General features: G+C 48.7%; 1 protein-coding gene across 1 annotated transcript in view; it reads left to right on the top strand.

Moving 5' to 3' along the window:
* Twsg1 (twisted gastrulation BMP signaling modulator 1) overlaps positions 1-11538 on the top strand; it is a 35864-nt gene extending 24326 nt beyond the window's left edge. The window contains exons 4-5 of the mRNA XM_026381778.2: positions 6511-6777; positions 8862-11538. Coding sequence (XP_026237563.1) covers positions 6511-6777; positions 8862-9043 — 449 coding nt within the window. The 3' untranslated portion in view covers positions 9044-11538. The remainder of the gene's footprint in view (positions 1-6510; positions 6778-8861) is intronic.
* The last annotated feature ends 730 nt before the right edge of the window (positions 11539-12268 follow it).

Raw genomic sequence — 12268 nt, 5'->3', positions numbered from 1 at the left:
CTATAATTTATTGTTCAAGTAAGGTCACTGGGAGTGTGAAACAATAGTAGCCAAGCCTGAACTCACTGAAGAAACTGGACCTGTGATCCCTTAAAACTCCATAAGCATTTGCGTTTGTCATCAGAGCATTCATCCTGCACACACCGTTGTGCCCTTTGCCTTCTCTTCTCTTTTCAGACTTAGTTGTGTGCAGCTGTAACCATGCTGCTGGCCATGGGGCGTGTGCTTGCCCACCATGCATGGGCCTTTGGTTGCTTCCTGTCTTTCCCCATTCGGACAGCCCTGCAGTGAGTGGCCATGTGCAGAGGTCTTCTGTGCAGCTGTGCTGGTGTCCACATGCTCTTCCCTGAGGGCTCTATCCTCTGCACTTTCACCAGGGCCCTATAATTCTGCAGCTTACCCAATCCCTGCTGCATTGCTACAAAATTACACTGCTGGGCTGGGGCTGGGGCTTGGGGGCAGGGCGCTTGCCTAGCATATGTGAGGCACTGGATTTGATCACATAAAAAGTAAATTAATTAAAAAATACAGTTATTAAAAAAAGACTTCCTTCCTTAAAAAAAGAAATTACACTGCTGAACGCCCATTGCTATTGCTAATGAACTTCTGGATTTTTGTTAATCTGATAGGAAGAAATGGTATGACTTTAATTTTTATTTATCTTATTTCCAGTGAGGTAGAGTGTCTGTTCATATGTTTAAGGACTGTATATTTTTTGAATTGTTTATTCTTATATATTATCCACTTTTCTACTGTTTTTTTCCTTAATTATTTAGGAGTTTTGACAAATATATAGGATATAACTCCAACGCCTGTGTTTTTCCTCAATCATTTGTATTGATTGTGCTTCAGTATTTTTCATCCTGAAAGTCTTGTTTTCATGGAGCTGATCTCATTAAGGTTTCTTTCCCTCAGACTTGGCGCTGTGGTGGTCCCCGGTGTAGTACTCTGTGTGCTTATGTTTGTTATGCACAGCTCTCTGGTGCATTTATCCTGGGGTTGGTTGGTTTGTTTTGTCCTGAGGGTTGAACCCTGGGGATGTGGCTGAGTGCTACCACTCAGCCACATCCCCAGCCCTTTTTTAAAATTTTGAGACTGGATCTCCCTAAGTTGCTGAGGCTGGCCTCCAACTTGCAATCCTTCTGCCTCAGCCTGCAGAGTGGCTGTGATTACATGTGCGTGCCACTGCAGCTTATCCTGATTGATACGTGAGCTTGGATCTCGTTTTTTTCAAACAACTATTACCATATATTTAAACATTATTGATGAAATCCTGGTAGAATTTATTGAGTAGTACCTTTCTCCTACTGATGGAGGTACTGCCTTCCTCTGGTGCACTTTGCTTTATTGCTGGGTTTCCTGTCTGTCTCTATGTCTGTCCAGGTGTCAGGTCTCTCCCCCTCCCCCAACAGAAGCCTGGTCCCAGCTCTTTTGCTCCTCTGTGCAGCATGCTGTACATGGCACAGGCAGTCCCCGTCCATTATTAGTATATAAGGCAAAAAGAACACTGACTTCATTTTTCTTTGGTACTTAGGCTGTTTACTTTTTCAAGATCATTTTCTCTAGAAAGTCAGAAACAAGACCATGGATGGTTAAGTCTTCATGTGGTTGAGATTCTCCTTTTTGAATTTTGGGTCTGACGTTAGACTGCCCTTTTAGGATAATTTGCAACAAAAATATCTAGGTCTGACCTTTTAAAAAGGAGCCACTCAGCAGACCCAGGTGTCTCAGGCCTGCGGTCCCAGACCCAGGGGAGGCGGAGATGTGAGAAGTGCTGGACCAGGAACAGGGGCATAAAGCCACTAACCAGGGCAGCAGGTTGTCAACCTTCGCCAAGTCTGATGGCTCACGGTTTCAACTTCTGGTCTTCTTTATTTGCCCATTCTAGATCTTCTGATCCTTAATTCTCATTTTAGTGCTATTGTTCTTTTTAACCCCTTAGGCTAATTTTGTCTGTTCTACACATAATACCACATAAGGGCTTAAAATACATTTTAGAAAAACATGAAATAATGCATTATGTAATCGTAGACTCTAACTATATTAATAATTATAAGTTCAGTCCATATTTAATGTGTGTTAAAAATCCAAATCTGTGGCAAATGTTAAAAGAAGAAATTAATAATTGCACCCAATGAAGACCAAGGAGGAGAGGTGGACATCACTGCCGCCGGGCTCTTGCTGTCCTGCACCATGTCTGTCATGGTCAGTGGGGAGCCTCTCCTCACCGCCAGGTGTAGACTCCAAGTGTGAGTCTCAGTACAATGCAGGTGGAGCTCAGGTGGAGCTTCCCTGCTCACCCACCTGGTCCTTAAATGGGTAATAGAGGATCCAGCAGAAGAGCAAGGGGCAGGTGCGGCTGAAGGAACCAGCTTGAACCACGAATTGAGGGAGTTAGGGACAGGGCAGGACCTGGAGACCAGAACCTGCCAGCACTAAGGGCTGTGGAGGTCCCTCTCCCTCCCCCTAGAAGACACCATGGGCCTCATCCAGGCACAGCAGGGTCTGGAGGCCTCCTCCTAAAAGGAACTGGGCTCCCCAGCTTTAAGTGTGTAGTTGAAGAGCATGAGGCTCTTTCTAGATCGGCTGAAGCCTTATTCTGAGATCCACAGAAAGAAAATTCTAAGCTTAAAATGCCAGGGTTGTGGGGGGAGGGCACTCAAGAAGAAAATATTTTCCATAAAGGAATCAAATACGCCATCCATCTTTCCTGATAAAGACCTTCAAGTATACACAGAAGCAGAAAGAACAGCCTAGTGAACTCCGCATACCCATATCAGACTCAGAGTGATTGAGAAGATGCACACTTGCCTACCTATTTTTTTTTCTTTGCTGAAGTATTTTAAAGCAAATTATAGCAGGATATAGTGGCACACACCAGTAATTCTAGCTCCTCAGGAGACTGAGGCAGGAGGATTGCAAATTATAATTGCTTGACCTGAAGTTCAGTTCATGATCAAGGTTCTCCAGATGTCTCAGAATGCGTTCTGTAGCTGATTTTTCCAGATCCCTATGGGGGCTTGTATTGCATCTCTAATCCAGAGCCACCATGCCTGTCCCCATGCTGTACAGTTGACCTATGGAGCGACCACCTTTAACGGGTCCTCTCCCCTTCTGTGCTTAGTACTTCAGAGCCACCTGTGAGCCCTTGATCAGCTTCAGGTTTGATGCCCCTTGGCAAGAAGACTGCATGGGTGTGCTGTGTGGTTCTCAGTATTTTACAGAGTTCAAGGAAAGCCCTTTGTCTTGACATCCAAGGCACTGTTCTTTGCCATGACCTTGGATAAGGGGTCCTGGCATGCTGCCTGAGCCTGGTCACCAGTGCTTGCAGGTTCCACTTGGAGGCAGGGGCAGGCCCTCCATGGGGGCAACCATCAAGCCTGTCAGAGCACAAGTTGGAAACGGGGAGGGAGAGTGGGAAGGGCCTGGCATCCTGGCCTTGGAGCCAGGAGGGGATGTAGAGTAGAGCTAGGTATTTGCATGTATTTAAGATACCAAGGAAGCTAATTGCCATGTTGGTGACATCATTATGAGGGATATGGGAGGGGATGGGGCTAGGGTCAATGAGTTCCATCTTTCATCTTTTACTCCAGAGCGTTCACTAATAATGTCTCGAGGTGCTTCTGCAGCTGCTTTGACCATTTTTATTTGGGTCATCCTGGTGGTAACTATGAAAGGGCTGTGGAATGGCGTGGGCTGAGGCCTTTTGCTGCCGGCTCTTCTGGTGTGCCCAGGCACCCAGGAGAGCAGTAACATTTCCCCTTTTGTCTTAGCATCTCCATGAAATACAGTTTGTCAGGTAAACCACCTCTTATCGCATCCTTGGTTTTCAGGTATCTGGAGATGACAGGCCAGACTTAAGTGTTGCTCTGTTATCATGGGAAATTCTTTGTATTTCCTAGTTGCAGATGAAGAGTGTGATGGGGTGAATTTGGGAGTAGTGTCTAAATTCTGTTCACTTATGGATTTGAAATCTTTGCCTCTCAATTATGGCCAGTTATGACTGTTATTTGCAAAACCAGTTTAACAGTTGCATTTATAGTTAGTATTTAAATTTCTATGTAGTGAAAGAATACAAACCAGTAACAAAATCTCAGAGAAATGATCAGGAAGAGAAAAGTGAGCTCCAAGGCAGCCTCTGCTTGGAGAAGAGCTTCTAAGGACAGAGCAGACCCCAGGATGCTCAGGCAGATGCTTTTGCAGAGCCCTTCCGAGTGAACTTATACACAGAAGCTGGTAACCCCAACCCGAAGTTGACCCCTTGTTTGCAATGAAGAGGGGCAATTAAGGAGCTCCAGGAGTTTCAAAGGTTTCCTTTTCCTGGGCAGGACAACACATCTGGAGGATCAGTTACAGTCTTGAAAGAGTGCAGAATTGGAAGGCTCATGGCAGGAAGTGAGGTCAGGGTCACATGCTGAGTCTCCTGTGCTATCTCTGGAAATGACCCTCATTGAAGAGAAGACAGACACACATTCATAATGCCCAGAAGGTTTGCTTTCCAGTGCTGAAGATCATTTGCAAAAGGAGTTATTAGAAATGGCAATGGCAGTGAAATATTAAATCTAATGGATGCTTAGAAAGAAAAATTTAGCTTTTCAAAGCTGAAGGAAACCCAGAGCACTCTGTTCCAGTTACTCTTGCTACTAAATCGCCTACCCTGAATTGCAGTGGTGGGGCACGCACTGTCCTTGTTCATGAAGTCCCTGCAGGACGGGCTCGTGGGCAGCACCCCCCCTACACCAGGCAGCCCACCACGAGGAGCAGTGCCTGCCCCACAGGCTGGGGCTGGCTGAGCTCCCCCAGCCTTGGCTTCCCAGCACGGCCCTGGGAGGAGGTTTGTCATCCCTGTCTGCAGTTCCCTCTGTCCATGTTCTTGTTTTTAAATTATTTTTTAAAACTATTCATTTTGAAATAATTTCAGGCATAGAGAAATTTTCCAGAAGGGTCGAAAGACTCCCATGTTCCCCTGTCTGGATTCTCGGGTGTTGACATTTTATGTTCATATTGGCTCTTTGCTCAGTATCCGCCTCTCCCCTCTCTCTCTCTCTCTCACACACACACACACACACTCACACTCTCACACTCACACACACACACACACACACTCACTCACACACACACTCTCACACTCTCACACACACACACACTCACACACACACTCTCACACTCACACACACACACACTCATACACATACTCTCACACTTACACACACTCTCACACTCACACACACTGTCATCTGTTTTTGGATCTTGAAAAAGCAGTTCACACTTGAGGTCCCATCACCACTAAACCCTGCAGCAACACGGACACTCTCTAAGACTCCCCACACCCTCCAAATCAGGCAGCATTGCCACCCAGTCCACAGAGTCCATCCAGTCTCGGCCCCGTCCTGCAGTGTCTCTGTTCCTGTCTGGTCCAAGGTCCTTTCAGGAATACGTGGTGTGCTTTGTTGTCAGACCCCACAGTCACTCCATCTGGAACACCCCTTGTCCTCGCCTGGCAGTGCAGACCTTACCTCTGTAGGCTGGTCCTTCACCTCTGCCCTCCCGATGCTGGCCTGTGGCCATGCTTCAGCTTTACCTCCCAGGCAGCCTGTCACTGTGTCACTGCCTGCATCAGGTGACATAGCATCCACTTGTCCCACTACTGTGATGTCACCTCCATCTCCTGACCACCTTTGACCCCTCCGCAGCAGGTTGGCACATGGGAGAGTTTTACAGTCTCCACTGGTATGTGCCATTACCCCTGCCCCAGCCGGGCACCGCCTGGCTTCTCCCTGCAGAGTGCACATGCCCGCAGTGGTCTGTGGTACTCTGAGGCGGTCCACGATGGTATGTTCCCTTCACTCTACCTGCATCTGTTAGTCTGTTAGTTGGCACAGAAGTGTCTGCCTAGGCTGCACTGGTTCATTTATTTAGTTACACATGTGCACTCCTGGGGTTGACCCATTGTTACCATTCTTTCATTGCTCAAATTGTCGACTTAACCAGTCATCCCAGCACTGAGGAGGTTGAGACAGGAAGAAGGAGGATTCAAAGTTTGAGGCCAGCCTTGGCAACTTAGCAAAGCCCTGTCTCAAAAAATAAAAAGGGCTGGGGTGTAGCTCAGAGCACCCTGGGTTCAGACCCCACTTTAGTCCATGGGACCCCCTCCGATTGCCTCCCTGGCTCTTTTGCGGGCCCTCTTACTCACTGAGCACTTCCTTCCTTTGTCCCCAAAACATGTTCCTGTCTCCTGCTGTGCTTTGCCGCTGGGCCCTGGAGTCACCCTCTCCAGGAGCCCTGGTTCATGGGCTGGAGGAGGTAGCTCCACAAGAGCGGGGCCTCGGTCCCCGAGAGCAGTGGCGTGGTGGCCTCACTGCTCGGCTCTTCTGGCAGACACAGCTGGGAGAGTGTCCAGAGTCAGGTCAGAAGCTGCTGCTTGAACCCCTGAGCGCCCCCCGAAGAGCAGCCACCAGCACCCTCCCTGGAGCTGCTCAGTGAGGACAGTAAAGGCCCCTCTCTCCCCAGGCATGTGCAACCCTCGGAACTACAGCGACACGCCACCCACCTCTAAGAGCACGGTGGAGGACCTTCACGAGCCCATCCCCTCGCTCTTCCGGGCGCTCACCGAGGGGGACACCCAGTTGAACTGGAACATCGTCTCCTTCCCTGTGGCGGAGGAGCTCTCGCACCACGAGAACCTTGTCTCCTTTCTCGAGACGGTGAATCAGCCACACCAGCAGAACGTGTCTGTTCCCAGCAACAATGTGCACGCGCCTTACTCCAGTGACAAAGGTAACTGCCCTTGGACTTCCCTTCCACCCTCTGGTCTGTCCCTGGTCCAGTGACACCTGCATTCAGGTCATCCTCTGGAGCACCCTGTGGTTTTGAATCTGTGTGGGTGGTCCTGAGTAAATTCTAGACTCTGGTAACCTAGACAGAAGCCGTCCGCATAGCTGCAGAGCTCCGCGTGGCAGACAGTCACACTGGTATCCCTTTGCATCACACCTCACTGAGCAGGGCGTTGCTTGTCCCCATGTCCCCAAAGCTGAGGTTTCAGCTGTGGTAGTGTTGGCACCATAACTAGACCTCTCTGCCACAAGCAGTATTGTGGCACCTCGTCCCCTGGTCCACGCTGACCCAGCCAGTGGGCCCTCCTGGTCCCACGGGAGCAAGATGAGAATGCCCTGTGCCAACCCAAGGAGCACACTAAAGATGGGTGGGAGGGGCTTGAGGTTTTATCAAGCCCTGACGTGTTCTAGTTCCAGGCACCGCATGGCTCTGCCACCGTGATGGCGCTGCTGTGTCCAGGACGCAAGGGCATGACTTGGGTTCCCCCCTCCCTGCGTGTCCTCCATCACAACCCTGACCTGTATAAAGTAGAAAGGACTTCGGACATGGATAGCAAAAGCAGAGTGGCTTTTGTTAGAGGATAGATTTCATAAAAATGTTAATTTTAATATTTCTTAAATATTTAATAAAGATTCTTATTTTCTCTTAGGTTAAAATACTTTATGCAACAAATTCTGAGTTTTGGAAAACATCAGGAATATGTGGAATATGATAATAAGACGTTTTTGCTGCCATTTTCCCACTATCTAAATGTGGATGATCAGAGCTATAAAATAGGAACGCACAGATTTCTCTAGAGACTGCTCAGGTTCTGGGGATGGAGGGAGCTAGTCCTGCGGTGTCCTTGGAGCTCCCGTCCCTGTGGCTGCGTTCTCTCCTTAGCGTATAGGGCCGCCTTGGCTGCTCTGTCCCTCAGGTCCTCTGATTACTCGGGGTCCCCAGTGGCCGTCCGCTGGTGTGTTCGTGAGAGCTTACCGTCCAGGGGAACTTAGTGGGACCAGTCACTGGAGGCCTGCGTGCCTGCACCGCCCCTCTGTGCCGTGCTGCCTCCCAGGCCCCCTCTCATGTCCTTGGCAGTGCCGTCCCCACACAGCACACCCACCCCCTCTTGGCTGTCCTCTTGGCTGCCTGTGAGCTTCGCTTTTCACCCTTACACTAAAGACGTCCAGTTCCTCTGTGAAACCTCCCTCACCGCTCGAGCCCTGGCAAAGTATCAGTTGTGTAAATGGCTCTGTAAAAATGGCCCAGCCTTAGATCATATGCTCTTCACCCTGGTGCCCGTTAGCTACTATGGATCTCCTGGGCCCTTTTCTCCCAGATGAGGAGTTATATGGGCTTAATCACCAGGGAAACTTGAACCAGAGTCAGTGTCCTGTGGAGAGTCAGACGCCAGGCAGGATGCCGGCCTGCTGGTCACTCACCGTGTCTAAAGCACCTAAAGTATTCTTTACTTACATCCTCAACATCATCTTAGAATAGAATAGTGGGGTTTTCAAACTTTTGACTGCAGAATTCTCTCTGTAGGAAATCTTATCAGAAGTGATGAACTTAAAAGAGCTTTGGTGTGGTACTGAACCCAGGACTTCATGCTTGCCAGACAAGCACTGTACCACTGAGCCAGATCCCAGCCCTCTTGCTTTTTTATTTTGAGACGGGGTCTCATAATTTGCCCCATCTAGCCTCAAACTTGTGATACTCCTGCCTCAGCCTCCTGATACGCTGGGATTACAGGCATGCACCACTGCATCTTGCAGCAAATAGTTTTTAAGCCTAGTAATCTAACTTCAGGTCAAAGTCTGAAGTGTGATGGGAGAGACTAAGGATGCCCTTTGCTTTCTGCATCTGTAGTGGAAGGATTCTCAGCATGATTGACAGACAAAGACCTTTTCTCCTGTACCTCATTTATGTCCTGTGCATATCAGCAGTAAGGGAACAGAGACAATTAACTGTCAATTGTATTCAACTCCATAGAAAGCACTTCGTGTTTTAACATCCTCCAGCTCTGAAATCTTAATTCTGTTTTCCAGAGCACATGTGCACAGTGGTGTACTTTGACGACTGCATGTCCATACATCAGTGTAAGATATCCTGCGAGTCCATGGGCGCATCCAAATACCGCTGGTTCCACAATGCCTGCTGCGAGTGCATCGGCCCCGAGTGCATTGACTACGGCAGTAAGACTGTCAAATGTATGAACTGCATGTTCTAAAGAAGGAAGAGAAACAGGAACCCAAGCACTCACAATCACAAGAAAGGTGTGAGCATGACTCAGTGAGTCCACTGGTTGGATCAGAATACCAGCAAGTTCCAAAGGTGCAAGGGCTGGGAAGGAGGTGCCACGTGAGGGTGCTGGGTGCCGGGGTGGGTTAGACACATGCGTACTACCACTCCCTCCTCTCCGCGCCCCTGGCCGCACACCTCTCCCTTGTTATACATGCACAGCACTGGTGTAGGAGAAGCCTCCAAAGCCTTTGTGCCCAACACAAAGCCTGGTACCGCTCCCTTCTCGTGTTCCAAGCACTTTCCAGTGTTTGCAGAACCCACTCAAGTGAGTTAGGGCTCCCTCAGTGCCTGCAACTCCTGGGACCTACCTGTTTCCATAGCTGTGTGCCACTCTTCACTGTGCCTTATGTCTCTCTGCTTTATGAACAGAGGGGATGTTCAAAGACATCCATGAAAATGACCTTAGTAAGCGTCCGCATTGGTTCTAGAAAGCAGGTGCCCGCTACATTTTACATTTGAGAGCCCTGATGCGCTGGAAGCCCTGCCCCCCCAGGGACAATGCTCTAGGGTAGATCTCTTGTCTGCCCACCCGGAGTGCTCAGCTGGGTGTCAGGGTGCACCGTGAGACTGTGTGGCGCACTCCGCCAGGGCAAGTAACTGGCGTCTTAGGTGCCAGCGAGGAGCACTGGGCGCAGCAGGACTGCCGAGCCAACTCCACCTAGCCTGCAGAAAAGCATTCTGTCCTCTGGGCAGGTGGGTGGCTGGTAGCCAGGCCACGTGGAGGTGACAATGAGCCTCAGCCCTGTGGAGACAGAGCTGGTTCCCCAGCCCACACAGAATCAGAAGAGAATTCAAGATACGAACAGGGCGGGCTGGAAGTGCTGGGAGGGCGCTGAGGACAGCCACACGACATGAGGCCATGCCCATGGGGACGGTTGTGTCTGGATCTCTTGCTCTTATTAAATAGGCATCAGATCGTGGGAGATTGAAATTCTGAAATATTTTTAAGAATATCTGTTCAAGATTCTGTACACTCCAAATACACTGCAGGATTATTTAGTCAGCTTTTTATATAATGTCTCAATAGAGATAAGCTTAAATACTCTGTCCTTCATAGAATCCCAAACTTCAAGTATGAATCTAAAATATAAATATTTTTATTATACAAACTCTTGATTTTACAAACTTTCTAATTTTTCTAGTGAATATTTGAATTACAAGTAACTTTTTAGGAATACCTCTTTGTATGTCTTCATATTTTCGTGTACGCACATAGATAATGCTGTTGGGTAGTTTGTATTATTCATTATCTGAACAGTAGTTATGGGGTCATTTGTAACATTGTGATTACAATAAAGTTCACAGCTGGATCACATTTCTGCTCTGAGGTCACTAACGAAGGTCACAGGGACTTAGGTATTTTGGCCTCTTAGGAAGCTGAGCTTTATGGCTCTTGGGACATCACGGGGAGAGCATGGGAGCCCCGGCTTCCCTGTGCCTGGAGGCTCCTGGCACCCTTCCTTAACCCCTCCTCACCAGCATCTTCGAGGCCGAGGCCAGGGAAGGAGTCCGCTGCCTCATTTCAGCTTCACTGCTTTCCAGGTGGCCTTATGCCTATGAGTGGAGGAATGCTTCTGGGTTGGTTGGGAACACAGTGGATATTTTCTTAACAGTGACAAACATGTTGAAGTGCATTGATCACCATTTTTTAGCTTTCATTATGAAGTTGTAAAATGCTGTACTTTTTTCCACCTTTACGTTTCTCGGAACCCCATTCTCACTGCAAGGGATCCCCAATGGAGTGGTCCATTGTGCTCACCTGCTTCTCTCTCCTGGTTTGCCAAGGGATGGAGAAAACCTTAGGGTCCCACTTCCAGTTCTCTGGTGGCCTCTAGGTTCTGCATGTGAATGTTTTTCCAGAGTGAAAGCATAGTACTGGAGAGACCAGCAGCCTCGCAAAACACAGGCCCTTTCTACCACGCAGAACGTTCACGCCCATGCTGATGCTCAGAAGAAACTCTTTTTATTTTAATCAAAAATTGAGTGGTCACCTGTGTTATAGCCATATCTAAGCCGGGGGGCCCTGTGAGAGGTGTGCATCAGCCGCCTGTCCTGTGGCGGGGTGTGTGCTAACCAGCTCTGCCCTCCCTCCTGTGATGTTGTGACTATCGTGACTGAGTTCACAGTGGTTGCCCCAAATCAGTTGACAGTTCAAATAAAATCTCACATCTGTTCACAAGGCTGCTCTTAAAGGGAGGCCACCACGTAGCAGTGCCAGAACACAAAACAGGTGTCAGGCAGCATCGAATGCAGGAGAGAAACCGAGAATTCAGTGGAGAGCGAGGGAACTTAGCCACGTTTTCAAAGTTAGTTTTGAGAAAGCCACTTTGAAGTTTTCCAGGTCTATGCTGTACTCCTAAGAGTGGGTTTACTGTGTTCTAGATGATATACAACATGTAAAATAGGTATCTTTTCTTTGGTTGTCCCTATAAACAAAAAAGTATTTTAATAAAAACTTGAAATGAATGTGAGGCATGTTCTCTGTTAATTTCAGCCAAAAGAAGTCAGGTGCTTCTGTCTGGTGAGGTTAACGTCTGAGGGTCAGTGAAGCAGGTCCTCTTCCCTCTGGAGGGCTCTACAGAGCTGGCTGGGACCAGGGACCTTTGAAGTCACTCTCTGCCTCTTCCTATGCTTCGTTCCTTCCTGGGGACCCTTAAGATAAGCACTTCACCATTCTTTGCGTCTGCAGGCCTCGTGATCCCATGATCGAGGTTACAGGCACAGAGGAGGATGGCTGTCACTATGGCAGTCCCTACAGCAGCACTGCTGGTAGACGGGAGCCACAGCTGCACTGGGGTGACAAAACGAGCCACTTCACATTTCAGCCCAGCACAGAGGATGATGGAACCCAGGGCACTCAACCACTGAGACACAGCTCAGCCCTGTTTATTTTATTTTGAAATAGGTCTTGCTAAGTTGCCGAGGCTGACTTTGAACTTGGGATCCTCATGCCTCAGCCTCTTGAGTTGCTGATCTTATGGGCATGTGCCACTGAGCCCGGCAGTTTGTTCTTTTTTTAGATGGGGTCTTGCTATGTTGTCTAGGCTGTCCTCAAACTCCTGAGCTCAAGCCCCTCTCCCCCCTCAGCCCTGGGTATCGGGGATGGTGGTCTACACCACCACTCCTTTTATTTTAAAGTCAGGGTTTGACC

Source organism: Urocitellus parryii, chromosome 13 (assembly GCF_045843805.1).
Source record: "Urocitellus parryii isolate mUroPar1 chromosome 13, mUroPar1.hap1, whole genome shotgun sequence".
Taxonomy (NCBI): domain Eukaryota; kingdom Metazoa; phylum Chordata; class Mammalia; order Rodentia; family Sciuridae; genus Urocitellus; species Urocitellus parryii.
The sequence above is the reverse complement of the archived record's forward strand: the minus strand, read 5'-3'. Positions and strand labels throughout refer to the sequence as shown.